The sequence below is a fragment of the Athene noctua genome, chromosome 5 (genome assembly GCF_965140245.1).
Source record: "Athene noctua chromosome 5, bAthNoc1.hap1.1, whole genome shotgun sequence".
Classification (NCBI taxonomy): Eukaryota; Metazoa; Chordata; class Aves; order Strigiformes; family Strigidae; genus Athene; species Athene noctua.
Genome location: NC_134041.1, coordinates 51,541,350 through 51,566,405, shown reverse-complemented (window position 1 = coordinate 51,566,405; position 25,056 = coordinate 51,541,350). Strand labels below are relative to the sequence as shown.

The window sequence follows — 25,056 nt, the reverse complement described above, 5'->3', positions numbered from 1 at the left end:
CTGTCACCTGCAGCTATGGATGGTCCCTGTACCTGTCCAAGTTGGGATGGGCTCAAGGTGGCCAGGGAGAGCCTTGACCCCTTAGCTCTGCCCCCCAGTGCTACCCTGACCCTGTCCCACCAGGCCCAGCTCTTTGCCTGCCTGGACCCTTCCCCAGCACTGCTGCCATCATCCCATTGCTATCCAGGCCACTTACTGGTATGGGACCACTGCCTCCTTTTCCCAGTGTTCCCCTCTGGAGTTTTCAGCCTGTGCCTGTCCCAGGGCCAGGCGGGACAGTCCATGGAGGAGAATGGTCCCAGGACCAGCATCACCTGTCCTGGTGAAAATGGCACCTCTGCAGCCAGAGGCTGTGGCACCCATGGGACCGGGCACTCAAGGGTGTCCCTGGGAACTGCCTGGGATGGTGACAGTGATGTGTCCCATCTGTCCTTCCTCCAGGTCCTGTGCCGAGGGCTGGTGCCCAGCGCATTAACTGTCCCAGCACAGGGCGGCACTGGCCTCATCTTACAAAGGGGGAGAGCAAAGCCCGGGGGGGCTGAACAATGTTCCTGCTACCAGGAATAGCTGCTGGCTCTGCCTGACAGCCCCACGTGAGGCTGGTCCCACTGTCGGGTTGCCCGTGCATGGCTGGGGAGGCCAGACAACCACTGGGATCCTGGCAGAGCTGCTTGGGACGCTCCACACCTGAGGTCATCCTTCAAAGAGGCGCAGAGGGGTTGTGGCTCTTGGCATCACATTCTGCCTGCTACTGATTGGGGGGTGGGGTGGGGGGGTGCCAACACCTCCTTTTGGAGTGGGCAGCAACACCCCTTGTCAGGTGCCAGGGAGCCTTGGGTGATGTTGGTGGGTGGTGCAGCATCTGGTTGCATGGAGATGGGGTGATGGGAGCCACAGGGAGCGTTCTGCCTGCCCGGGGTGGGTGGCACAGGTACAGGACTGATGGGGCAATCCCAGACCGTTTTCTGGCTCCATTGAGCCTCTCTGGACCAGCTGCCATGGGCTGTGCACACCCAGCACGAGGTCCTGGGCAGCCCTTGAGGGGGGCGGTGGGTCTCTTTAAGAGGGTGCAGGGATGGGGAGGTGAGCCAGGGCCACTAGAAAGCAGGAGGGTGAGCTCATGGCAAAGCTGCCCCAGTCATGTCGAGCAGCCACAGCTGACAGTGCCCTTGGGCTGCGGGGACGGAGGGGCCGGCAGCATAAAGCCCTGCGGCCAGCGGAGCTGCCGGCAGCACCAGGAGCCAGGGCTGGGCAAGGAGGAGAGGCTGCATCCCGCACAGGGCTGTGCACTGTGGGCAGACATGGAGCTGGATGTGCAACGGGCCAAGGATCTCATCGAGCAGAAGCTGGCAGAGGAGGAGGAGGAGGAGAAGGTGGGTCCACAGGGTAGGGGGGTCCTGCCTGGGCTGCAGCAGGGACTCGCCTTGCACTGCATCCATCTTTAAGGACTTGGATGTGAGAAGGCTGGCACCGACCCTGCCATCTCGGTGGATGCAGCAAGGTGTTCAAGGGCTCACAGGGTCATTGGGTTCCCAAACCAGGAGCTCTTGCCCATGGGGCAGAGCTGAGCAGCAAGCAGGTGCTCAGCTTGCCAAGTAGGGCAGGTGGGCAAGCATAAGACCAAGGGCTGCTGTGTGTCCTGTAGACCTCAGCAGCAAGCTGTGAGCTGTGCCCAGAGCCACCTCCACTGGCGGGCTGGGGACAGAGGTGGTGGGGTTGCTCCATGCCCAACCAGGACCATGCAGGCCTCTACCCATGCAGCGACTCAAAGAAGATGGCACACGGGAGCCACCAGCTGTGGAGCGGGTGAGCACACCTGACCTGGAGGAAGAGAAACGCCATGGCCCCAGGAACTGGGGCCTTGAGGCTGTCAAGGTGAGGGACATCAGGGAGCAGGGGGTGTCAGGGGAAGCTGGGCACAGAGGAGGTAAATAGGGCTTTGCATGTCCCCCCCCACAAGGGCCAGGAGCGGGTGCGGAAGAGCTCAGTCGACCTGCGGCGAGAGATCATTGACGTGGGGAGCATCCAGCGCCTCATCGAGCTCCGCAAGCAGCGCCGGCAGCGCCGGGAGGAGCGGGCAGCCACCCCTGAGCCCCCACCACCGCCTGAGCCCCTGGAGATTGTATGTCAGGGGGTCCCAGGGTGCGGGAGGGGCTGCTGGGACAGGGGCTAGAGTCCCCACAGGCCAGACCCCAAGTCACCTTGCCAGCTGAGAACTTCCCCGGGGAAGCAGGGCGGGGGGGGCCCATGTTGTCCCCTTTCCCATGTCCCTGTGATGCCTCAGTCCTGAGCCCATCCTGCCACCAGGAGGGTCCTGTGGAGCCGGAGACCTTCCTGCGAGCTGCCGTCCAGGGCAAGATGCGCGTCATCGAGAAGTTTCTGGCAGATGGTGGCTCCCCTGACACATGTGATGAGGTAGTGTCCCCAAAGGCTGCTGGCTGCCCCCTGCCTGCCCCTGCCATCATGCCCCACCATGCCTGCTGGCAGAGGCTGGGACCACTGGAACAGGACTGGGGGTACAGCTGGGATGGGGATGAATCCATCTGCCAACATGGTGCCTTGTCCCCCCAGTTCCACCGCACAGCTCTGCACCGCTCCTCGCTGGAAGGGCACACAGACATCCTGCAGAAGCTGCTGGACAGCGGGGCCACTGTCAACTTCAGGGATCGGGTGAGGACAGATCCTGCCCCCGGCTCCATGCTGGTCTGAGCCTCCTCGCATGGCACAGCTGGAACAACAGCAGGGTTGGGGTCCCCGCAGCAGGGCAGTGCTGTCCTCACTGCTGAGGTGGCTGCAGGCAGGGCTCTGCTGGCTCAGTCCAGACACAGGGACTGGCTGGGGTAGGGCATGGACGTGGGGTGGGGTGTCCCCTGCCATTGCCATGATGTGGCTCTGTGCACTCAGCTGGACTGCACCGCTGTGCACTGGGCCTGCCGGGGTGGGCACCTGGACGCTGTCAAACTGCTGCAGGACCATGGGGCAGACCTCAACATGAAGGACAAGGTATGCAGGGCAGAGCTGGGGGGCATGGAGCTGTGCCAGGGGCATGAGCGTGCCCCGGGGGACCAGGACTGGCCCTGTGTTAGGCTAGCAGGGATGGGTGCTGATCCGCTCTGGTGTCCATCTCCTCCCCCTTCAAGCTGCTCAGCACCCCCCTCCACGTGGCCACCCGGACTGGGCACCTTGACATCGTGGAGCACCTCATCCACTGCGGGGTGGACATCAACTCCCCGGACAGAGTGAGTGCTGCAGTTGCGCAGTCAGCACCGGGTGGGTAACTGATCCCTCCTCCCTTGGCTTATCCCTCCAGCGGCTCCTAGCACCTGCAGCAGGGCATGACCAGACACACTCGCATCCCTGCCTCAGGTGCTGGCAGCCGCAGCCAGAGATGGGACAGTGTTGTGGTTTAACACCAGCTAGCAACTAAGCACCATGCAGCCACTTGTTCACTCCCACCCCCCGCCCGCCCCAAGGTGGAATGGGGAGGACAATTGGAAAAAACATGTTAAACTCATGGGTTGATATAAGAACAGTTTAATGACTAAAATAAAATATGATAATAATGAGAGTAATAATTGTAATGAAAATGCGAAGAGAGAGAAACAAAACCCAAAAAAGGCAAGTGATGCACAATGCAATTGCTCACTATCTAGTGACCAGACAGTCCCCAAGCAGAGATCACCCCTCCTGGCCAACTTCCCCCAGTTTATATACTGAGCATGATGTTCTACGGTACGGAATATTCCTTTGGCTCGTTTGGGTCAGCTGTCCTGGCCACGTTCCCTCCCAGCTTCTTGTGCACCTGCTCACTGACAGAGCATGGGAAAAATCCTTAGCTTAGGGTAAGCACTACTTAGGAACAATTAAAACATCCGTGTGTTATCCACATTATTCTCACCCTAAATCCAAAACACAGCGGTGTACCAGCTGCTAGGAAGAAAATTAACTCTATCCCAGCTGAAAACATGACAGGGGAGCACTGTCCCCCTTGTCCTCATGGGGAGGCATGTATGCGGGGAGCCAGGGAGCAGTGCTGGGGACAGGCAAGGGGTCCCTGTCCCCAGGGCTGGACCCTGATCTCCATTCTGGCTGTGTCTCTTGCAGGAAGGTGACACAGCACTGCATGACGCTACGCGGCTCAGCCGTTACAAGATCATCAAAATGCTGATCCTGTACGGGGCTGACATGATGGCCAAGAACCACGTGAGCAGGGGGAGGTCAGCACCAGGGCCATTTGCTGCCCCACCATGTTACACCACCCCGGCCCCAGCCTCTCTCTGCCTGCTCTTGCAGGCTGGCAAGACCCCGACGGACCTGGTGCAGCAGTGGCAGGTGGACACACGCCAGGCGCTGGAGGCCAAGGAGCAGCCTCAGGGGGAGATGGAGGTCCCTGCGTGACAGTGCTGGGCAGGGACCGGGGGCTGGCTTGGTTCCAAGGAGCAGGATCCAGCCAAGACTTGTCTGTGTCAATAAAAGCCACCAAAGAGCAGTGTTTGGCCCCGGGGGACTGTGGGACTGAGCAGCCTGCACTGGAGGTGACGGAGTAATGAAGATGGGTGATCTGGGGAGCTGGATTATCTGGTAGCACAGACATGCCCTGCCTCCTAGCACAGGGACTGGAGTGTTAGTGACACCGTGGGGCCTGGACATGAGTGGTTCAAGGGTGGAACTCTTTGCTGCGGGATGCCCTGGTTGCTTGCAGTGCTTCAAAGTGCCACCTGAGCAAGCTCCGGGAGGAAAACTACATCAAGGGCAGCTAAATCCAGGTCCATGCTGTGCTGGAGGCTGGGGTTGTGCCAGGGAGCAACAGTCATACCCCTGCCAGGCAGCTGCTCCATGGCTGCTTTTTCTCCTGCTTTCTCTGCTGGAGCCATCCCTGGGGGGACACAGCAGTCCCTTTGCAGGCTCGTGACTGCTGAGTGTAGCGCTCATTACTCCCTACCCAGAAACGCTCCTTCCCACCTGTTTACAGGAAACCCTACACCAAACACCCAGAGCAGGGGAACCCTGCTAACAGCCCCGGGGACTCCCTGCAGTGCCTGGTCCCTCTCCAGCCCTGCAGCCTGTCTCCGTAGGTGGCAGAGGGGTGGCTGCCAGGACTGGCAAGCGGAAGGGAAAGCGCAGCTGGGCTGGCCGGGGCTCACCTGAAGGGGTGCTGAGCTCCAGCAGCCAGCTCCTGGAGCAGGGAAGAGCATTCTGAGCTCACCCAGTACCGCCCCCCATATCATCTGCCCAGCCAGGTTGCGGGTCCCTCACGTGCCCGGTCAAACATTAACAGCCCCTCGGCAGGGCAGGCGGCAGGGCCAGCAGCAGCACCCAGCCACCATGGCACTCAGCACCCGCCTCGCCTGGCCCCTCCGGCCTGCCCTGGCAGCTCTGCGCCAGGCAGCCCCCCGGCAGTGCCGGGGGCTCAGCATCCCCGTGGGACCAGGGCAAACACTCGACCTCGGGGGCATCTTCCCGCCCCTCGCCACCCCCTTCTCACCCACACAGGAGGTGGACTATGCCCAGCTGGAGGGCAACCTGCGCCGCTACGCCAACATCCCCTTCCGAGGTGAGTGCTGCCCACTGTCCCTCTCTGTGCAGGCTCCTGCCAGTTCCCTGCCTGCCGCAGAGGCTGTGCAGCAGTGTGCAGGCAGCCTGCTGGCTTCCCAAGGGTGCTCAGCCTCCAGCCAGACTTTGCTCTGGGGCTGGCAGCCCCTTGGGTGACCCACGTGGGACCCTTTTCATGGCATGTGCCCACACAGCCCAGGCACACACATACGTCCTTGTACACCCCTGTCACACTCTGGTGCATACTTGCATGCACACCCCACACATGTGCAGGCTTGCACACATCCTCCACACGCAGCTGCAGGCTTGCACCTGCCCTCTGCACACTCACAGATTCAGTGCCACAGGATGCGTATCTGTTGATTGCCCAGGATGGATGGATGGGAGGAGAGGGGCTGCAGGAAGAGGCCGGGGGTTGCAGGGATGTGCCCCAGGATCTCCCCTCTTCTGACCAGGCTGTGAGTCCAGGGCTGTGGGGATGGGGACTGAAGAGGGCACACTGTGGGCTGCAGAGTCTTTTCTGAGCAGCCAGGGACAAGGAAGGCAGAGAGGCTGATGGGGACACCCAACCCTCCTGGCATCTTGGGGCCCTGGCTGCTGCAGCAGAGCCTGGCAGCGCTGGGCTGGGGTTGGCCTGCCTGTGCCCATGGTGCTGGCAGGGTCCCAAGAAAAGGGTTTGTGTGCCCCAACAGAGGACAGGGCAGCACAGCCTGGCTGCGGGCACCAATAAATACCCAGCTAGCAGTGCTGCGTGGGGGTGGTTTCTGGGAATGGAGACAGGCAGGCGGTGTGTTCAGTCCACAGAGTGCAGGCATGGCAAACACAAGGGTGCTTGGGTAAAGGATGGCACAGCTGGTGCTCCCTATGGTGCAGGTGGGAGCTGCCATCTGGGGGGCACATACCCACATGTGCCCTTTGTGGAGGAGCCCACGGCTTTGCAGGGCACCCGCAGGAGCCTCCTGGCCCAAGAGGGCTGCTGGATGCAGGCATCAGGCTGCGCTGGGTGCCTAGTGCCCACCCGAGAGTGGGGTGTGGAGAGGGCAGGAACGCCTGTGCCATGGGCACCCTGCTCCTGTGCCTGAGCCCTGCCTTCCCCATGCTTGCATTTCAGGGCTGGTGGTGCTGGGCTCCAATGGGGAGTACCCCTACCTGGCACCCCGTGAACGGCTGGAAGTGGTGAGCTGCGTGCGCCAGGCTCTGCCCAGGGACCGCCTGCTGCTGGCTGGCTCAGGCTGTGAATGTGAGTGCCTGTGTGAGCAGCGTGGGGGCCATGTGTTCCCCCCGGGGCATCCCTCACCCCTCTGCCTCTTCCCCAGCCACCCAGGCCACCATTGAGCTGACGGTCAGCATGGCAGAGGCAGGGGCCGATGTGGCGCTGGTCGTGACACCCTGCTACTACCGGGGGGCCATGACCAACGCTGCCCTGGTCCAGCACTACACGGAGGTGAGCCATGACTGGTGCCTGCTGGCAGCCCCAGCTGGGGCAGCAGCACAGATGGGGAGCCCATGGTGCACATCTCTGACCCACCCCAGCTGCTGAGTTCTGTCCGGCTGCCCTCAGGTCGCCGACGCATCCCCCATTCCCGTGGTGCTCTACAGCGTCCCTGCCAACACTGGCCTGGACCTGCCCCTGGAGGCTGTCCTCACCCTGGCTCAGCACCCCAACATCGTCGGGATCAAGGACAGCGGTGGGGATGTGAGTGGGGCAAGGCTTTCCTTGGGCTGTCTGCCATCAAACCTAGCCCCAAGCTGGCAATGGGGAGCTGGGACTTGCAGCCCTCCTCTGGGCCCTGGGGATGCTGCATGAGCCCCATGGAGGGGAGACAGGGTGATGCCTGCCCCGGGGCACAGAATGTTTCTCCTCAGATTACCCGCATGGGGCTGATGGTCCACAAGACACGGCAGGAGGATTTCCAGGTGCTGGCGGGATCAGCTGGCTTCCTGATGGCGAGCTATGCCCTGGGTAGGTGCTACTGCCTCTGCTCAGGTCGGAGCATGGGGTGCTGCCCTGGGGGCACTGGTAGGGACTGGCAGCTGGGTGGGAGGAGGCAGGTGAGAGACAGCAATGCCCGGGAGGTGCTGGTTGGGCATCGCATGCCAGACTGGCTGCCAATGTGCTCCGGTGTCCTCAGGTGCCTCTGGGGGGGTCTGTGCCCTCGCCAATGTCCTGGGTGCCCCGCTGTGCCAGCTGGACCGCCTGTGCCGTGAGGGCAACTGGCAGGAGGCCCGTGATCTGCAGCACCGGCTCATTGAGCCCAACACGGCAGTGAGTGGGCAGCACACCCCAGGATGCTGCAGGGTGGGGGTGCTGGGCCATCACAGAACTGGGAGGCAGCAAAGGATGGAGGTCCTTGGGGCTGTGGGGGGTGGAGTGGTCGTCGAGGGGGGACAGGATGGCACAGCACCCGGCCAGTGAGCCAAGCAAGCCTGGAGACAGAGGGGTGGGAAATGCCAGCCCTGCCATGCCAGGAACAGTGTGTCCACTGGCAGCAGATCCCTGCCTGACCCCCTCAAGGCAAGGCCACCTGTTTATAGGCAGGGATGGGGGGAAGAGCTGCTCCTCCCCGGGCCCCCCACCCCACTGCAGGTACTTCACTGCAGGGCTGCAGCCACCTCACAGCCTGCCCAGCCCTGCATGGGGCTGGTGCAGGAGCCCATAGAGCATGTTGCTCTGTCCCACACGAACCGGCAAGTGCCCACACCCTCCCTCCTGCAGGTCACCCGTCGGTTTGGAATCCCGGGACTGAAGAAGGCCATGGAATGGTTTGGCTACTACGGGGGTCCCTGCCGTGCACCTCTGGCCCCATTGAGCCCCCCGCAGGTTGAGGAGCTGAGGGGCGCCTTCAGTGCCAACGGCTGGTTGTGAGGGGTCCCCCGCACCTCTCCCTGCATCACGAAGGCACAGAAGCCAGGGACCCCAGGAGATGGGGATGTGGTGGGGACACTGGGATGAGGCCAGGAGAAAGCCACCCATCTCACTCCTTCCTGCTGGATGGGGCTGCCCTGGGCAGAGTGGGTAGAGGGCACACCCAGCACCCCTGGCCACACTTGCATCCCTGCCAGCCCCCAGGGTCCCACTGTCCCCGCCTGGGAAGGATCCCTGCACTGTGAGCTGGGAATAAACCTGCTGCCCCCACTCTGTGTCTGCATCCTGCCCACGCAAGCAGCCCCCACCCGGTCCCTGCTCCCAGCAAAAAGGACATGGCCCAGGCGTTTGGCAATGTGGTTTACTCAGCTGAAGCCTGTGCAGGCAGCAGCACAAGGCAGGGTCATGGCAAGGCACGGGACCAGTGCGGGCAGAGACCGGCAGGGAGGGCACAGCCCCTACAGACAACCACCAGGCTGTGAAGGCTGCCAGGACCCCTGCACCATGGCCAGCAAGACCTCATTGGGCATGAAGGTGAACACGCAGGGGCAAGATGAAGAACGTGTGCAGGGGGCAAGATGGGGAGCTGTGTGCCCCCTGCCCACCCTGCCTGTCCCTTCGCCATGCCCCTATCCCCCACCCACCCTTCCCAGGCCCCCTGCTCCAGCCCTGGCACTCCACGCAGCCCTGCTCATGCCCCTTGTCCCAGGCCCCAGCTGACCCTGCTCCTTGCTCGCCATTGCTCCTGCCCTCCCCCAGCGTGAAGCAGATTGGGCCAGGCTGGGTGTCCCTCAGTCCCCCTCAGTGGGGATGCTGCTGCAGATGTCCCCAAGGCAGTGGATGGGCTGGATTGGCACAGGAATGAGGAGGACACAGCCCATCAGCTGGCCCCGAGAGCAGGCTGGGTCCTTCAGTGGCACCATGTCACCCTGCTAGGGGCACACAGGGGATGGCTGGTCACTCAGAGCTATAGGCAGAGGCCACAGGCTGCCAGAGGTGCCCACCCTGCCTCGGGACCAGGGTAGCAAAGGGGGCCAGGAGTTGCCCCTCTATGGACACATGCTCCAGCCAGCAGCTTCCATCCAAGGCACCCTGGCAGTGAGGTCAGGGCCCAGCCACAGCCCCTACACACCTGCTCCATCTTCTGCAGCAGGCTAGCAGCCCCGGTGGTCCACACCCTTCCTGGGGGACAGAGGGGCCAAGCCCCGGCCACCCTGTCCCCCTGCTGCTCCGGCAGCTGCCAGGGCTATAGCCAGAGAGAGAAGGCACCACGGCTGCCCCGGGGCACTTGGGTGGAGAGCAGAGGGTCCCATCCCCCCCAGCTGTGGGGGTTCAGTGGGGGGGGGGGCTTGGTGGGGACGGAGCAGAGGGGCACCCAGCAGTGCCACGTCCCTGCTCTGGGGATGGTGGGGCCAGCCAGCGCCCAGCAGCAGGGTCCGCACTGCAGCAGGAGGGGATGTGGGGCACCGTCATGCTGTCAGGTTGTGGGCAGACTTGGAGGCGCCCTGGGCCCTCTGGATGACAGCCGGGCATTTCTCCCTCCGCAACAGCTTGTTGTTCTCAAAGAAGCCCTCGTTGCGCGGCACCCCGTGGGAGCCATCGGGGAATGTCAGGAGACCTGGGGAGGGGAGGGAAGGGCTGGGAGTGAAGGGGCAGGGAGCAGCACCCTCCAGGACCAGGCTGGAGGGACAAAGCGGTAGATGCTGGACGGGGCTGTGCTGAGCTGGAGCAGCGCAGGGCTGCGGCTGCCTGCATCATGCCACCAGGCACTCACCGAAGCCATACACGCGCCCGCCTTTGAACTCGCCCTCAAAGGTCATGTTGTCACAGCGGGTGAAGACGCCGACGCCATTGAACTTGCCCTGCACAAATTCCCCCTCGTACCTGTGTGTGGGGAGTTCCTGAGGCAGCAGCTCCCCACAAGCAAGTGGGGATGCCCGGGAGGGGTGTATGCAGGGATGCCATGCTCACCTGGAGCCATCGGAGAAGGTGAGCACACCACAGCCATGGAAGAGCCCGTTCTCAAAGTGCCCCACATAGGCGGTGCCGTCGGCAAACGTCAGCTGCCCAACACCATGCCTGCGACCTAGGCGAGGGCAGAAACAGGCAGGGCTGGACAGAAAGAGGTAGGGACTGCCCCGGAATGGTGCTCGGCAGGGACGTGGGGGCTGTTTGGCCCCCAGCACAGGCAACACCAACCCCTCCCGCCCCGTCTCACCTTCCTTCCATTCGCCACGGTACTCCTCCCCGTTGGAGTAGGTGAAGGAGCCTTTGGTGAGGGTCATGGTGACTGTCTCCGGCGGCACAGTGCAAGAGCTGACAGGGAGAGGCGCGGAGGGTGGCTGCTGGGAGGGGAGAGCAGCCGGGCTCACCCGAAGTCCCCGCATCCCCTCAGCTCTCAGGCACGTGTCTGCCCTAGAGACAGCTCTGCTGTGGTACACTGCAGTTGAGGTGACCTCAGGAGCACAGCCACCCTGCCTTGCCTCTGAAACCCCAGCCGCCGGGTTTGGGTTGCTGCCCGCCCCACTGCAGGGCTCAGGGCGATATGAGCCCACGGGGGTCACAGCCCCGTGAAACGTGAGCGAGCAACAGGCAGAGGAGCACGGCAGGAGCTGGCTGCCTCCAGCATGGCTCCCTGGCAGGACCCGAGGGGCCCTGCACCTCAGCAGGCTCAGAGCAGGGGACGCCCTCAGCTCTGTTGGGGCAGTCCCAGGAGGAAACAGGCATTCTGGAGAGGAGATGCTTGCCGTGTTGTGCTGGCTCTTCAGCGGAGGGAGCAGAGAGCTTGTGGGGTTTGCCACTCCAGCATCAAGGATGAGCAGGCCTGGCTCACCCCCCAGGGATGGAGTGGCTCCTCCTCCTAAGAGGGACAGCAGGGAGAGGGCCCTGGCCTGGCTCCAAGGGTTGGCAATCCTGCCTGCCGACAGCCAGCAGCCCTCGGAGCACTGCACACTCCCAAAGCTGCCGCCACGCAGCACAGCTCTCCCAAGCACACAGGGAAGGCATCAGCATGGAGACAGCCCCACAGGTGGGCTGGCCGCTGCCTCTCCAGCAGCTCCCGGTGCAGCTCAGGCAGTGCCTGTGATGGGAGGGGGATCCCCGCTTCCAAAGGACGTGTCCCCGCTCACACCGGGCTGTGCGTCCCTGGAGAGATGGGTGCTGAGCCACGCTAACCAGGACACAGTGCCCAGGCGCTCATCAGGAGGGAACTTGCAAGGGCTTTGTGTCCACAGGAGAAATGGCCCCCAGCCAAGCCGAACAGCGACTGAACACTGCTCTCTGCTGATGGCAGCGACCAGGAGCTCAGTGCCGACTCCCCAGCCTGCAGCCTGCCCAGCACCTCTGGGGACACCAGTGCCAGGAGGAGGAGAGGGTGCTGCTGCGGGCTGTTAACGCCAGCTGCAGGGAAGGGCTCCCTCCACCAGCATGGCCTGTGCCTGGACCTGCAACTTCAACCAGGGGACGAGCAGCATTTGCCTGTAAGCAACCCGGCCTGCCCAGCAGCTGGACGTCCCCCCAGTGGCACCCACACACCCCAGAGCCCTGCACGCGCAGCGCCCACAGCAAGCAGGGGCCATGCACGCAGCACACCCTGAGCTGTGCGTGCCTCCCCTCTGAGCCCACCACCTGCCCGGGCCCCCCGCACCCACGGGCTGGAGCCACACGTGGCGGCAAGGGGTGCACGACCCAGTTGGGCCACACACCCCTGGGCAGTGCACGGACACCCCGCACCCACGGGGGACACACGCACACCCCACCCGGGCAGCGTGCTGAGAGCTGGCGATCGTACCCATGGCTGATTCATGCACACCCCGATGGATCCGTGCCCTGTCGTGTCCATGCACCCACGGGCGATGCATGCAGGCCCCGCTGTGTCCATGCACCCACGGGCGATGCACCCGCGCCCCGCTGTGTCCACGCACCCACGGGCGATGCATGCACGCCCCACCGGGTCCATGCAGCCAGGGGCGGTGCACGCACGCCCCGCCGGGACACCCGTGGCGATGCCCGCAGGCCCAGGGCGGTGCGGGCGGGCCGGGCGGCGCAGGGACCCGCGGCCCGCGCTCACCTGGCTCCGCGCTCGCCGCCCGCACCGCTCCCCACAGGGGTCCCGCCGAGGGGCGGTGGCACGGCCACCCCCCCTGCCAGCCCCCCGCGCCGCCGGGCGGCTCCACGCCGCCAGCGTCCATCCCCGCCCGCCGTTGGCTGTCTCCACGGCGACCGCTAGCAACGCGGCTGCTCATTGGCCGACTTCGCAACACGCCCTCTCCAGCCGCCATCTTTGTCTGGGGCAGGGCGCCCTCCTCCCCGGGCGTGTCGGCAGAGGGGCGGCACCCTCGCTCTGCCGCCATCTTTGCGAAGGGCTCAGGGGGCGCTGCCGCTCCCGAGCGGCCATCTTTGTGTGGGGCACTGACGCCAGCCTCCGCGGCAGGGGCGTGGGGCCGGCGGAGCCCCTCCCGCCCCGGCCAGGGTGCGAGGCGTGGGGGCCCTCCAGGCCCGCCTCGTCCGGCACCGCGGCCGCCACCGCCCTCGCGGCGGGCGCGGCTCCCAAGGCGACGCCTGGTCTGGGCGTGGCGCGGCGGGGGCGGAGCGGCCGATGGGGCGTGGCGGCGCGGTGACGCAGGCGGAAGCGGCGGGCGCGGGCGGCGCGGCGGGTCTGGGCGGGCGCGATGGACGAGACGAGCCCGCTGGTGTCGCCGGAGCGGGCGCAGGCCCCCGACTACGGGCTGCCGGGGGGCGCCGTGCGCGCCCTCCCGCCCGCCGCCCCGCCCCCGCCCCCGCCGCCGCCTTCCCCTCCCGGCTCCCCCGGCGGCCGCGACCGCGAGCGGCAGCCGCTGCTGGAGCGCGGGGCGCGGGGCCCGGCGGCGGCGCAGGCCCAAGCGCAGGCCCAGGCGGCGGCGCAGGCCCAGGCCCAGGCGGCGGCAGCGGCGCAGCGGGAGCGTAACGACTTCCCCGAGGACCCCGAGTTCGCCGAGGTGGTGCGGCGGGCTGAGCTGGCCAGCGAGCGCGGCATCTTCCCCGAGCGTATCTCGCAGGGCTCCAGCGGCAGCTACTTCGTCAAGGACCCGCAGGGGGTGAGCCGGCCCCGGCCCCGTGTGCCCGCCCCGGGGGTGGCCGGCCGCTCCCCGGGGCCCCCGAGGCCTGCGGGCTGAGCGGCGCTGGCCGGGAGGAGGGCGCGCCCGGGGGAACTGGTGGTGTTGGCCCGAGCGTGACCGGCCCTGGGGAACTGGTGGGAGCGGCTGGAGCCGTCCTGGGCTTTTCCGGGGGACAAGTGCAGTGGAACCGGTCGTGGGAGTGGGGAACAGTTGTGTCCAAGTGCTGCCTCAGCCTCTTCTGCGGCTCTTCTGTGCTCGAAGAGGAAGGGTCACTCTCTCCCCCAGGCCTGTGCATTAGCATCTGCTGACCATAGTGACTCCAGCCGTAGGGCTTGCGACTCTGAGAGCTGAACTGGTTTTTGGCCTGTGAGACTGGAGTGAGAGGTCTCCTCTGTGGCTGCGTGGTTATATCAACCAAGGCAAATTCCTTGTCAAATAGGTGGTCCCCTACAGATCTGTTCAGCTGTCTCCACACCACTGACGGTATGTGTGTGCAGTACAAGGCAGATTGTCTTGTGACTTGCAGCACCCAGCCCAATTACTTGAGCTGTTGCTGCTTCCTGTGACTCCCTCACAGTGTATGTGCCGGGATGCTTCCTGGGAAGCGGGATTGGGTGCTCTGGTGTGCCCTAGTTTTCCTTCCCCGGGTGGAGCCTGGCTCCTGGGAGCTGGGTGAGCAGGACCCAGCTGAGCTGTTGGGCTGTGGGGCAATACACACTTCCTCCTGCCACCTTCCTGCTCCCCCGCATTCATCAACAGGAGATGTGATGTTGCTGGAGTGGGCAGCTGGGTGAGCTGCCTGGGGGTGGCAGGGCAGAGGCTTCCTGGCTGTAACAGACCCAAGCTTGTCAAGGGCTCGTGGCAGGATATGTGCGAGGAGCCAAAGTCCATGTGCTCCTGGCCATGTCACCTGGCAGGTCCCCTGGACTGCCCCTGCTGTCAGTAAATTTGATGTGTGTCTGGTTTCTGTGGCTGCTACCCAGGGTCACCAAAACCTCCCAGCTGTTATCACAGGTGAGAGTGCAGTGTGCCACTGTTGCAGGCAGGAGGTGAGGGCATTGGGAGAAAAACTAGTGTCTGCTTCCCTCTGGGCTCTGGGGCTCAAGCTGTCCACATGGAATGCGCTTCTCCAGGCCCAATGGCTGTGGTTACCCCGACTGCCAGCTGCATCTCCAGGCCGGCCTGGCTCCCTCTGCCTCACTGCTGGCACCAGGCAGACCTGTTTTCCCTGCCAGTGCTGCTTCTGGCACAGATCTGTCTGGAAGGGGATGCTGTGCTGCCAGGCTTCTGGCCTCTGCTGTCCACACTGTCCCTACCCGGCTGGGCTTGGCTCCACAGAGCACAGGGCTCTGTGCTGCCAGAGCTCCCAACAAGCCTTTTGTAGGCTCATATCCGAGGAAGTGTTGGCAGTCATGTGCCTTCACGTGGGGCTAATGAGGGGATTGCCCTCCTATGTGCTCAGGGGAAGTGGCTCTTCTGTGTGTTCTGGGGTTGATCGAAATGGTCCTGTTCCCTCAAACTTTTCCTCTCCCTCTTCCTGGTGGACAAAACCTTGCTCCTGCTTGCTGTAGGCTGGATGCTGTCCCCTGGCAGACTGGAATTGCACTGGGGTTTCCCACTGAGGTGCTAGGATTCATGTCCCAATTCCACGTTGTGGCAGGAGCTTGGCTTGGGGAAGTGCCACCCACTCAGGCCAGGGCCAGCACAAGCCATGGGGACGAGGCTGGTCATGTGTGTTGCTGAGTCACCCCGGAGCAGGGGCTGCCAGCCCCAAGCTGTTTCACAGCCCCCTGGAGATGCCTGGCCCACAGGGACAGGGGGCTTTTCTCCTGACCCAGCCCTTGTCTCAGCTGGGTGGCTTAGCAATGCTGGGTTGGTGGCAGCGCAGCTTCTGCGCCCTCTGCAGTGGTGGGTTACCTGTGCTGTTGTTCCTGCTGTTAGGTTGATGTGTGTGAGGCTGGATTGAGGGGATGGGGGTGCTGCTGCTGTTGCCAGCTGGTGGCCGGTTTGGAGCTTCCGGAGCCTTCTTGCACACAGTGTAGCCAGAGAACCGGCCTCTCTGCTGTCTCTAGCTGGGCCACCCAGCACAGAGCCCTGGGCTCCTCAGGGGTTCTCCAGCTGCTCAGCTGTTCTGGTCCCATTTCCTCTGGGATCAGCTCCATTCGGTGGATTTTGGGGCCAGGGCAGGGATTGCTATCCCCCTCCCTCTCCTCTGTGGCATAATGAGCAGAGGTGAGCAGTCTCCCAAAGGTGACTGGGATGTTTGCCAGGGAATAGCATCGTCACTGGTGTCTTTTGGGACAAGGAGGGTCATTTCCAGGTGCATGAGCTGGGTATGAAGGTCTTCAGGCAGCACCCTGCTCTCATGGAACAAGGCACTGTCTGGGGAAGGGTCCCTCTCAACCCCTGCCTGCCTCCCTCCTGGGATCTGTGGGGTCTGCCTTGTCCCAGGAGGTGGTTATTGGCCTGTTGAGAGGCTGTTCTGGGCCCGTTCCTGAGTGTTCCCACTGTAGGCTGGTTTGGGTGGGGAGTATCTTGACTCTGCCAACTGCCTTGAGTCAGCCCTTCTCTCTCCCACTCACAGAAAATCATTGGTGTCTTCAAGCCCAAGAATGAGGAGCCGTATGGACAGCTGAACCCCAAGTGGACCAAGTGGCTGCAGAAGTTGTGCTGCCCATGCTGCTTTGGGAGAGACTGCCTTGTCCTCAACCAGGGCTATTTGTCGGAGGCAGGTGCCAGCCTGGTGGACCAGAAACTGGAACTCAATATTGTTCCCCGCACAAAGGTGAGGGGACAGCTGCTGGGATCTTGTCCTGGGGAGGCTTTCATGTGCTCCTGCACAGCTCTGCTTGCACCTTGTCTTGTGGCACTGCTGACCTCAGAGATGTTGTGTTGAGAGCTCTGGACCAGGACTGCTCCTGCTCAAGCCATGGGGATCCTTGTGCTGGGCAGAGCCGTGGGAAATCCTGTATCTTGGTTTTGTCAGCCAATCCTGTGACAGTTGACAGGTGCCCCTGCTGACGTCTGTGCTCCTGTTCCCCCAGGTGGTGTATCTGGCCAGCGAGACCTTTAACTACAGCGCTATTGACAGGGTGAAGTCCCGAGGAAAGAGGCTGGCACTGGAGAAGGTGCCGAAAGTGGGCCAGCGCTTCAACCGCATTGGTCTGCCACCCAAGGTAGGGCTGCCAGCCTCTGCGCCTGCCTGTCACCGCTTCTCCATCCTCTGCAGCCTCCTGTAATGCAGCCTCTCCTTGCTTCAGGTGGGTTCCTTCCAGCTTTTTGTGGAAGGCTACAAGGATGCTGACTACTGGCTGCGGCGGTTTGAAGCTGAGCCACTCCCAGAGAACACCAACCGGCAGCTTCTGCTGCAGTTTGAGCGGCTGGTGGTGCTGGACTACATCATCAGGAACACAGGTAGGACTGGCTGCCTGGCATGGGCCACTGCCTGCTCCTTCCTGTCCTGCCAGCTGGAGAAGGGGGAGCAGGACAGGGGCTTGCCATCTCTTTCTAGCACCCTAAACTCCTCTCACTACCACTTAGTTGCTGCCAGGTGGTAGCTGCCCCTGGGTAGAGTGCAGCTACTGTGACTGCACACCACTGTGGCTGTGCTCTGGCTGCTGGCCTGCATTGTGGGGGATCTGGATCCACCACGGTGCTGGGATGAAAGTGCCAGATGCAAGGATCAAGGGACATCCAAAAATCCAGCACCTGACTGTGTCCCTATATCCCATCTCATGCTGGGCTTCTGAGTTCCTGCCAAGCTAGAAGGGGTTGGGGTAGCACTCTGGGACTTGCAGGCTGGCCTTTCTCTTGCGAGCTGGGGATATGTGGATGTCTCCAGTCTCCAGGGCTGGTTGTGTGGGTTTGATGAGGATTCCCAGGTGTGCAGCAAGCTCGAGGGATCTAGGGTAGAGTTGGGGCCTAAAACTGCTCTGTCTTGCTTCTGGGTCAGAGTAGGAGTAATCTTCTGCCTGGCGTGGGGCAGGCATGCCCTAGCACTGACACAGCTGGTTTTATCTCCCTGCAGATCGGGGCAATGACAACTGGCTCATCAAGTATGACTGTCCCCTGGACAGTGCAGGTGTGCGGGTGAGTGTCTCTTTCCAGGCGGGTCCTCTGCTCCTGCAAGCTGTGAATTTCCTAGCTGGCTTGGGTTTCTGAGCATGCCGGGGCCTGATCTTGTCTCCCGGGCCTTTTGTTGCCTTTTGTGTTGGTGGCTTGTGGCCTAGTGGGACTTTGAGGATGTAACAGGGCTCTGTGGGGGGAAACTGGTGTTACTGGCGGCAGGGAGTGGGAGAGGGACTGTTCCTGCCTCCCTGAGGGAGAGGGGCCTCCTTGTGACATGCTCTACTTCCTTCCAGGACAGTGACTGGGTGGTGGTAAAGGAGCCCATCATCAAGCTGGCTGCTATAGACAACGGTTTGGCCTTTCCCTTGAAACATCCAGACTCCTGGAGAGCATGTGAGTCCCTCAGGCTGTGCCAGGGCACCTTGACAAGCTGTACAACTCTGTGTTCAGGCATCTTCCCTGGGAGCTGGAGAGAAGAGGGCTAGGGCTGTCCCTTCTGGGTTCATGGGCAGCTCTGCCTCAGCAGAGGCTGTGGGAAGTAGGTGCTGGACCTGGTGTCTCAGACACAGGTGATCTGGTACCCAGGGACATGTGGCACCATCCTTTGCCTTCCCCAGCTCTAATGTCTCCTGCTTCCTCCCACAGATCCATTCTACTGGGCATGGCTGCCCCAGGCCAAAATCCCCTTTTCACAGGAGATCAAGGACCTGATTCTCCCCAAAATCTCGGATCCCAACTTTGTCAAGGATCTGGAAGAAGATCTGTATGAGCTTTTCAAGGTGAGCTGGGGGAGCAGGTAAGGATGGCTTGGGAGGAAGAAAAATGGGGGGGTGGGTGTGTTGGGGAGCTCCCAGTCAAGGCTGCAGGGGCCAGAAAGGTGGCCAAGCTCCTGACAGTGTTTCTGAGCTGAGGTATGGCAGGGTTATATCTCTGCCAGGAGCTGAAGATTCAGTGTGGGGAGAAGCAGGAAACCTGTGGGACAGGAGGAGAGGCTTGCTTGGGGAATAGGCATCTTGCATGGCATGGAGCAGCAGGTGGATCCCACTGTTCTGTGCTCTCTCTTGCAGAAAGACCCTGGCTTTGATAGGGGACAGTTTCACAAGCAGATTGCTGTCATGAGAGGCCAGGTAAGCTGTGTGTAGGAAAGGCAGATGGATGAGGTACAGACCCTTGTCCTCCCTGTGTAGTAGGAAGGGTGCTGGGGTGGATGCTCTCTTGCTCCAGCAGAGCAGCTCAGGCATTGCTCTGTTGTGCCATACAGATCCTGAACCTGACTCAGGCACTGAAAGATGGGAAGAGCCCCCTGCACCTGGTTCAGATGCCGCCTGTGATTGTGGAAACAGCACGTTCCCACCAGCGCACCGCCAGTGAGTCCTACACGCAGAGCTTCCAGAGCCGGAAGCCTTTCTTCTCATGGTGGTAGCTGTGAGAGCAGTGGGCAGGGCCTGGCCGCCTCGGACTAGCACTGCGAGAGGAGCTGGGCCACCGCCGGCTCCTGTGGCTGGGACTCGACCTTCTGGGTAGAGCAAGCAGGTGTGGCTGGAGGAACCTACAGCTGAACTGGAGGAGCCAGGCAGGTTGGGCATGGTCCTTCCCCAGCTCCGTTGGAGCTTGGTGTCCTGCCTGGGGCAGAGCCCAAGGGCAGGTGCGGGAATCCGCTGGGAGCCGTGGCGTGGCTGGGACCCTGCCCCCCTTCCTCGGCCTGCATGCGGTTCTTAGCACCCCTGCTTGGGGCTGAGATGAGGAGGCTGCCCGGGCTGGGATCCATCCAGCCCTTTACACCAGCCACTGGCACTCTTCTTCTCTGCTGTGCTGGCTGCTGGGCTGGGAAGGCCTGTAGCGGGTTATACCCCCTTCTCTTTGCCCAAGGGTGTGCTGTACTCCTCCAGTGTCCCTCCTCTGCCCCAACCCCGTGCACGCTGCTTTCCTCAGGGGGAGTTCCTGCTGCCTGCTGGCACAGCGGGGACCACAATGAATGGCTGTTCTCTGGCTGGGGGCTTGAGGAGGGGACGTATGAGGGACAACTCACAGGGCTGGCTTGGGTGCAGTTAGACACTAAGGGGAGAGAGGTCCTAGCTGGCTTGTCCTTGTGAAGAGCAGGTGGCTCTGGGAGGGGCTTGGAGCCCTTCCCTGCCAAGTTGTTGGAGAGGCCCTCTCTCCCTCTGCTGCCCCAGTCCATCCCTCCTGCCAGGTCTCCACGGCTGCTCTTGCTTGGCTTTTGCCCCTGCTCCCAGCAAGCTCCCTGGCTGCTGTGCAGCCAGCATCGTGCCAGCCTTGTCTGTGCCTAGGACCCCCCCGAGGGGCAGGGGCTGCTGGCAAAGGGCTGCGGTGGCTCTTCTGCTGCATGGGTGGGAGGTGTGATGGGAGCATGGTGGGGGGACAGCATGGGCTCCTGGCTGCCCTGGTGCTGACAATCCCGCAGGCCTGTGGGGGGGGTGAGGCAGCCAGCCCTTCTCTCCCCAGAAGCCCCTGTGCTTGTGTTGTATGAAATGGTACCAGGGCTGCCGCCTGCATCTGCTTGCCTTGAGCTGCGGCTTCTCCTGCTGCTGGGGGAAGCTAGTGTTGGGTCTCACTGTCCTGTTAGCCCATCTTTGGGGGGGGAGGGGGGGGGGGAAAGTGAAGGCAGGTTGGGGCTCTACTGCTTGAGCCTGGGAGGGGAGAGCAGCTCCCTTGTCTCCTGCACGGGTAGGGGGCTCAGCCCTGGCTGTGGAAGCACAGGGTAGGCAGCAGTGAGATCCCAGCTCCCTGGCCAGGCCCAGCTGCATCTCCAACTGATCCCAAACGTATTGTTCTAATGCACTGTAGAAATGTATGTAATGTATTTAAACCATACAACCGTCTGAACAACACTGCTGCTGTCCACCTCTGTGTCTCTGCAGCACCCTACAGCAGGTCGGGGCTGGTCCCCTGGTGCTTGGTCCAGTACAGGGGCCTGGACCAAGGTCCTGCTGCGCCAGGGAAGGGCCGGGGGTTGGCAGGACACAGCCAGAGCCACGCAGCCACCGCTGTCTGCCTTTTATTAACCACCGCACCCTGTCCAGTACACGAAGTGTCCTCAGCCCGGCTGTCCCTGCGCCTGCCATCCAGCAGCCCTGCTCCTCGCGGCCCGGCCGCTCCGCGCCGCTACATGGACCCCGAGGGTGTCTCGGCCCCGCGGCCGCCCTCCGGCTCCTCCTCCGCGATCCTGCGAGGAAGAGGCGTGTGTGAGCGGCGCCGCCCGGCCGCGCTTCCCCCCGTTTCCCCGCGCCCCGGCCCGCACCTACCGCAGGCGGCTGAAGCGCCGCAGAGCCGCCATCCCGCCGCCGGGCTGGGCCGGCCGCCGCCGGCGGAGCCGCCGCAGGGCCCGCGCCATGCGCCGCTGGCCCGCGTACCGCCAGACGAGGCGGGCGCGCTCCTCGGGCCGCTCGGCCCCGCCACTCCGGAACAGGCTCCGCAGCTCCGGCAGCCCCACGCCCTGGAAGATGTTGGCCGAGGCCCGCTTGCGGCCGCGGGCTGCGGGCGCCGCCCGGCCCGGAGGGTCGCTCACCACCGAGGCCGGCGTTCCCATGGTCCCGGCCGCTGCCGGCACCGGAGAGACGGCGTCAGGCTCCGCTCCCGCCCGCCGGGATCCGGCGTGGGTGCCCGTTGAGGAAGGGCGAGTGGCGGAGGAAGGACGCGCCGCGGCCGTAGGGAGAGGGCGGGCCGGGGCGCCGGGCAGGAGGCCAACCGGAGCGGGCGGGGCCGCCCGGGAACGCGGGAGGCGCCCGGCTCGGGCCGGCGCACGCGGGCCCGGTCCCGCCCCGCCGGTGCCCGGAGCGCTGGGCCTCGCCGTGACCCGCTTTCCCCCCGCCCCGCACAGACCCGCCGGGGGGCCGCTGCGCCGCCGCACCGGGATCCCGCCGCTGCCGCGCGCCCCGTTCATTCACCTGCCGCGCCCCAGCCCCGCCCCGCGCCCCGCCGCCAATCCGCGGCCGCCTCCCGCCGCCAGGGGCCAATCGGCACCGAGGGGCGCGGCCGCTCCGCCTCTCGGAGGGGGCCACGTGGCGCGAGTGACGTAAACGGGGCGCGGCCTCGCCGGCGGGCGGAGCCCTGGCGCGCGTCACACCGAGGGGAATCCTGTGTGACGTGCGGGGGAGCCCCGGCCTGCCCCCCCCCCCCGCCGGCCGCCCGCGGGGTCCCGGTGCCTTCCCCGCCGACCCCGCCGTCGCCTCCCACCGCCGCGGGAGGCGGCGGTACGGGAGGGGTGCGGCGGCGGCGGCAGGCAGGCGGGCCGGCATCCACCCGCCCACCCATCCGCGACGGGCGGCCGGTGGGCCGTCGGGAGGCGCGGCGGGGCGCGGAGGCGGGGCGGGGAGCAGAGGAGAGAGGCCCCGCGCGGGGAGGACCGTTAAGCGCCAGATGTTTGGCAGCGGCCGGGGGAGGAAGTTGCTGCCGGGGCCCGGAATCTAGCCCGAGCCGCGCCGGAGCAGGCAGGGCCCCGCCATGGCCCGAACGGCTCCCCCGGCAGTGCCGCCGCCCCCGGGGCCGCCGGCCCGCGGCTCCCTCAGCCTCCACCGCGCCTACCTGAGGAGCCCGCTGGGCTTGCTGCGCCTGGGGCAGCTGGCGCTGGGCGCTGCCTTCTGGGTGACGGTGGCGGCTCACAAGTACGAGGGGGCGGCCCACTTTGCCCTCTTTGCCGCCGTCCTGGTCTGGCTCCTCACCCTGGCCCTCTTCGGGCTGAGCCTGCTGGGGCGCTGGGCGCTGGTGCCCTGGCTGGGCTCCCGCTGGCTCCTCACCAACCTGGTGCATGACCTGGCGCTGGGTGTGGGGCTCTACGCGGCCGCCACCGGCATCATGGGCTACAAGGCCGGGCGGAAAAGCTATTGCAACCTGCCGGGCTACAGCCAGCACTGCCTCTACGGCGCCTACCTGAGCGCTTCCGTCTGCGGAGGCATCGCCGCCTGCCTGTACCTCTTCTCTGGGCTCTACTGCCTGTCACGGCGCTGCCGGGACCAGCGCGACATCATCTGAGACCCTGCGGCGCTTGGCTCCCCTTCTCCTCACCCGCGGATGGACCACAGCCCCGCTTCGGGCCGAAGTGACCCCGCCACCCCATCCCCTCCCGGCTGACTGCACCATGCTTCCTCCAGAGACTTCTGCGCAGACGGATGGACAGACGGAGGCCTTCCCCGAGCACGGCTTCCCTTGCATCCCGCCGAGACAGCGTGGACACCCAGCCACTGCACAGGCCCCTCTCCCACTCCCGGACAGATGTAGGCTATTGCAAGTGGAAGGACCCAAGCAGAGAGCCCCTAAGAGGGACCCCAATGTCTGGGAGCCCCCCAGGGCAACTGCCCAACTCCCCTGCCCCCGGCCTTGCAGATGCTGCGTGCTCAGGTGGGTGCCAACCTGTCTCTGGGGTGGAGGGGGACTGGCCTGAGGGAGCTGAGCAGGGAGCAGTGGCACATAGTGGGGTGGGGTGGGCATAAAGCCCCCCCAACCCGCTGGCAGCCCCCTCCTGCCGTTCCCAACTGTGTGGCGCCTCGGCAATTCCCTAACGGAGGCTCTGATCTCGGCTTCCCCAGGCCGGGCCCCTCCTCCTGTCTGGCCTGAATGCATCCGCCGTCCTGCCGGAGCCCTGCGGGGCTGAGCCCCTCCCTGCTCTGTGCTCTGGCGTGTGGAGACACCCAGGTCCTGCACAGCCTGACCCGGCCTCACGCAGGCCCCCCGGACATGCTGTCCTGTTTGGGGCTGAGCCTGTGCAGTGCAGCAAAGCCTCATCGCTGCAGGGCAAGGGAAAGGGTGAGCGGAGCCATAGCCTGGTCCTGTGACCCTGGGCAGGGGATAAATTCCTCCAGCCTTGGAGTTCGTACTGCCCCAGGATGGGACCTGAGGTTGAAGGGAGTGGGGCATGGGGCGGTTGTCTCCCCCTGCCCTCTGGCAGCGAGGTTCGTGGCTCTGAGCCACCCAGAACGACAGAGCCTGCCCCAGGGCCTGACTGCTCTGACGAGGACAGGCACAGCCTCACCAGTGGCGTTCAAGACTGGCCCGCAGTCCTGCCTAGCTCTGCGGTCCCTGGTTTATCATCCCAGAAAACTCTCATCTCGGGACTCTCTGGCTCCATCTCGGGGCTCTGCGCTGCCTGGAGACCGTGGCGAAGCAGAGGGGAAGGGTGAGCGTGGCATCAAGGTGGTGCTGGGCTGCTGCTGGTGCTGTGGCTGCGGAGGAGCTGGGGCCAGGCGTTGCGGGGACACAGCCTGTCTTGGGGAACAGGAGAAGAGGATGCTGTCAGCGGCACCAGCCCAGCCCTGAATTGGCCTCCACAGCCCGCCGGGTGCCAAGCCCTGAGGAGGCCGTGTAGAGCCAACTGGAGCAACAAGCAGCCAGGGACTGGGAATTTTTGGAGGAGCACTGCACCATAGCTGCCCTGCCACAAGCCCTGCTCACCCTGCCTGGAGGAAGGTTCTCCCTGTCGCTCCCTGTGCGAGGGAGGGTCTGCTTCAGTCTCTGTGTGGGCTCGGCTTGGTGGGATGGGTGTCCCCAGCAGCTGGCCATGGGCTCTGGCTGTTGCCTGGGGTTCCCTGGTGCTGTTTTTGGGTGGAGAGCACCAGCTGTGATCCCCCTGGGGCTTGGAGGGGTCCGGGGTTGGTGCTGGGTCACTGCTTCCATCATGAGTTGCTGTCACAGCCAATGCCCACTGGTGCTCAGGGGCCCTGCCAGTCCCTGGGTCATCTACCCCTTCCCTGGGCAGGATGTGCTGTCCCTGCCCTGTGTCAGGGCTGGTCCCCGACACTACCTGCCCCCACCTGCTCTGGTGCAGCCCCTGGCCCAGGCTGCCCGAGACGCCCAGTGGGGCTTCTGCCACCACAAGTGCCTTTCCCCGGCTTTCTGCAGCCCTGCCTGTCATGCCGGCTCTGTCACCCTCCAGCCCCCTCTCTGGTGCCTATGGATTCACATTCCAAATAAAGCAACATTGGCGCTCACTGGGTGTCTGGGGCTTTGTGCCAGGGCTGGGACCTGCTGGGGATGGAGTCTGAGCTGAGATCACACCTGACTCTGTAGCCCTGCACCCTGGGACCTCCCCACCTGGAGCCTCTGGCTGCGGTCACAATGTCCTGGTCTACTCTGGGATCACGGCTGGGCTCCCTGGTGCTGAGCCACCACTCCTGATAGAATTAAAACTGCCTGTGAGGACAGGGGCTGTCCGCAGTCCTGCTGCCCCCTCCAGAGACAAACCAAGTCCCAGGGCTGTGTTGCTACAGGGACGCGCTGGGGACAGGATGGAGCTGCATTCCTATGGGCTTCGTCATTCTGGGCTGAAAGGGCTCTCTGTCTTGGGGCCAGGACACTGCTGAGCAGTTGTGCCCACGCTGCTGGGCCCCCAGAGAGCCGGGGCAGGCTGGGGGCAGCCTGAATCTCCCAGGGCTGACTCCCAGTCTGGGCCACACTCTCAGGATGGGGATCAGCCTTGAACCACTACCTGCAGCTGGGGTGTGACTGGGCCCCCCTGCCCTC

The 25,056-nt window shown here is 64.2% G+C and overlaps 6 protein-coding genes across 13 annotated transcripts; 4 read left to right on the top strand and 2 right to left on the bottom strand.

Moving 5' to 3' along the window:
• The first annotated feature begins 809 nt into the window (after positions 1 to 809).
• Positions 810 to 4,954, top strand: ANKRD2 (ankyrin repeat domain 2). 4 transcript variants are annotated; one of them, XM_074908416.1, is made up of 9 exons: positions 810 to 1,373; positions 1,762 to 1,875; positions 1,961 to 2,122; positions 2,308 to 2,415; positions 2,572 to 2,670; positions 2,905 to 3,003; positions 3,141 to 3,239; positions 4,105 to 4,203; positions 4,294 to 4,954. In XM_074908416.1, exons 1-9 carry the CDS (start codon positions 885 to 887, stop codon positions 4,396 to 4,398), a joined length of 1,374 nt encoding a protein of 457 aa, XP_074764517.1. In that variant the 5' UTR covers positions 810 to 884; the 3' UTR covers positions 4,399 to 4,954. The 4 variants fall into 4 exon arrangements, with proteins under 4 accessions (XP_074764517.1, XP_074764519.1, XP_074764516.1 ...); XM_074908418.1 differs by having other exon boundaries at positions 810 to 1,394; positions 1,804 to 1,875; XM_074908415.1 differs by having other exon boundaries at positions 4,105 to 4,954.
• Positions 4,955 to 5,054: 100 nt separating this feature from the next.
• On the top strand, positions 5,055 to 8,419 carry HOGA1 (4-hydroxy-2-oxoglutarate aldolase 1). Its single transcript, XM_074907550.1, has 7 exons — positions 5,055 to 5,554; positions 6,665 to 6,793; positions 6,870 to 6,997; positions 7,115 to 7,249; positions 7,420 to 7,516; positions 7,686 to 7,819; positions 8,270 to 8,419. The coding sequence occupies exons 1-7, from the start codon at positions 5,326 to 5,328 to the stop codon at positions 8,417 to 8,419; spliced, it is 1,002 nt and encodes a 333-aa protein (XP_074763651.1). The 5' UTR covers positions 5,055 to 5,325.
• A 332-nt stretch (positions 8,420 to 8,751) lies between these two features.
• On the bottom strand, positions 8,752 to 12,594 carry MORN4 (MORN repeat containing 4). Of its 4 annotated transcripts, none has more exons than XM_074907552.1 (5): positions 12,489 to 12,594; positions 10,638 to 10,735; positions 10,391 to 10,505; positions 10,194 to 10,303; positions 8,752 to 10,037 (listed from the first exon to the last, which is right to left on the bottom strand). In XM_074907552.1, exons 2-5 carry the CDS (start codon positions 10,702 to 10,704, stop codon positions 9,889 to 9,891), a joined length of 441 nt encoding a protein of 146 aa, XP_074763653.1. In that variant the 5' UTR covers positions 10,705 to 10,735; positions 12,489 to 12,594; the 3' UTR covers positions 8,752 to 9,888. The 4 variants fall into 4 exon arrangements, with proteins under 4 accessions (XP_074763653.1, XP_074763654.1, XP_074763652.1 ...); XM_074907553.1 differs by having other exon boundaries at positions 10,638 to 10,764; positions 12,489 to 12,535; XM_074907551.1 differs by lacking the exon at positions 12,489 to 12,594 and adding an exon at positions 12,343 to 12,458.
• Positions 12,595 to 12,998: 404 nt separating this feature from the next.
• Positions 12,999 to 20,432, top strand: PI4K2A (phosphatidylinositol 4-kinase type 2 alpha). Its single transcript, XM_074907545.1, has 9 exons — positions 12,999 to 13,494; positions 16,100 to 16,300; positions 16,560 to 16,691; positions 16,776 to 16,929; positions 17,543 to 17,604; positions 17,877 to 17,976; positions 18,229 to 18,362; positions 18,651 to 18,710; positions 18,845 to 20,432. The coding sequence occupies exons 1-9, from the start codon at positions 13,090 to 13,092 to the stop codon at positions 19,004 to 19,006; spliced, it is 1,410 nt and encodes a 469-aa protein (XP_074763646.1). The 5' UTR covers positions 12,999 to 13,089; the 3' UTR covers positions 19,007 to 20,432.
• A 151-nt stretch (positions 20,433 to 20,583) lies between these two features.
• Positions 20,584 to 22,266, bottom strand: AVPI1 (arginine vasopressin induced 1). Of its 2 annotated transcripts, XM_074907548.1 has the most exons (3): positions 22,126 to 22,266; positions 20,847 to 21,141; positions 20,584 to 20,767 (listed from the first exon to the last, which is right to left on the bottom strand). In XM_074907548.1, the coding sequence occupies exons 2-3, from the start codon at positions 21,128 to 21,130 to the stop codon at positions 20,707 to 20,709; spliced, it is 345 nt and encodes a 114-aa protein (XP_074763649.1). In that variant the 5' UTR covers positions 21,131 to 21,141; positions 22,126 to 22,266; the 3' UTR covers positions 20,584 to 20,706. The 2 variants fall into 2 exon arrangements, with proteins under 2 accessions (XP_074763649.1, XP_074763650.1); XM_074907549.1 differs by lacking the exon at positions 22,126 to 22,266 and having other exon boundaries at positions 20,847 to 21,482.
• Positions 21,656 to 24,524, top strand: MARVELD1 (MARVEL domain containing 1). The gene has a single exon (XM_074907546.1). The coding sequence runs from the start codon at positions 22,045 to 22,047 to the stop codon at positions 22,570 to 22,572; it is 528 nt and encodes a 175-aa protein (XP_074763647.1). The 5' UTR covers positions 21,656 to 22,044; the 3' UTR covers positions 22,573 to 24,524.
• Positions 24,525 to 25,056: the final 532 nt, after the last annotated feature.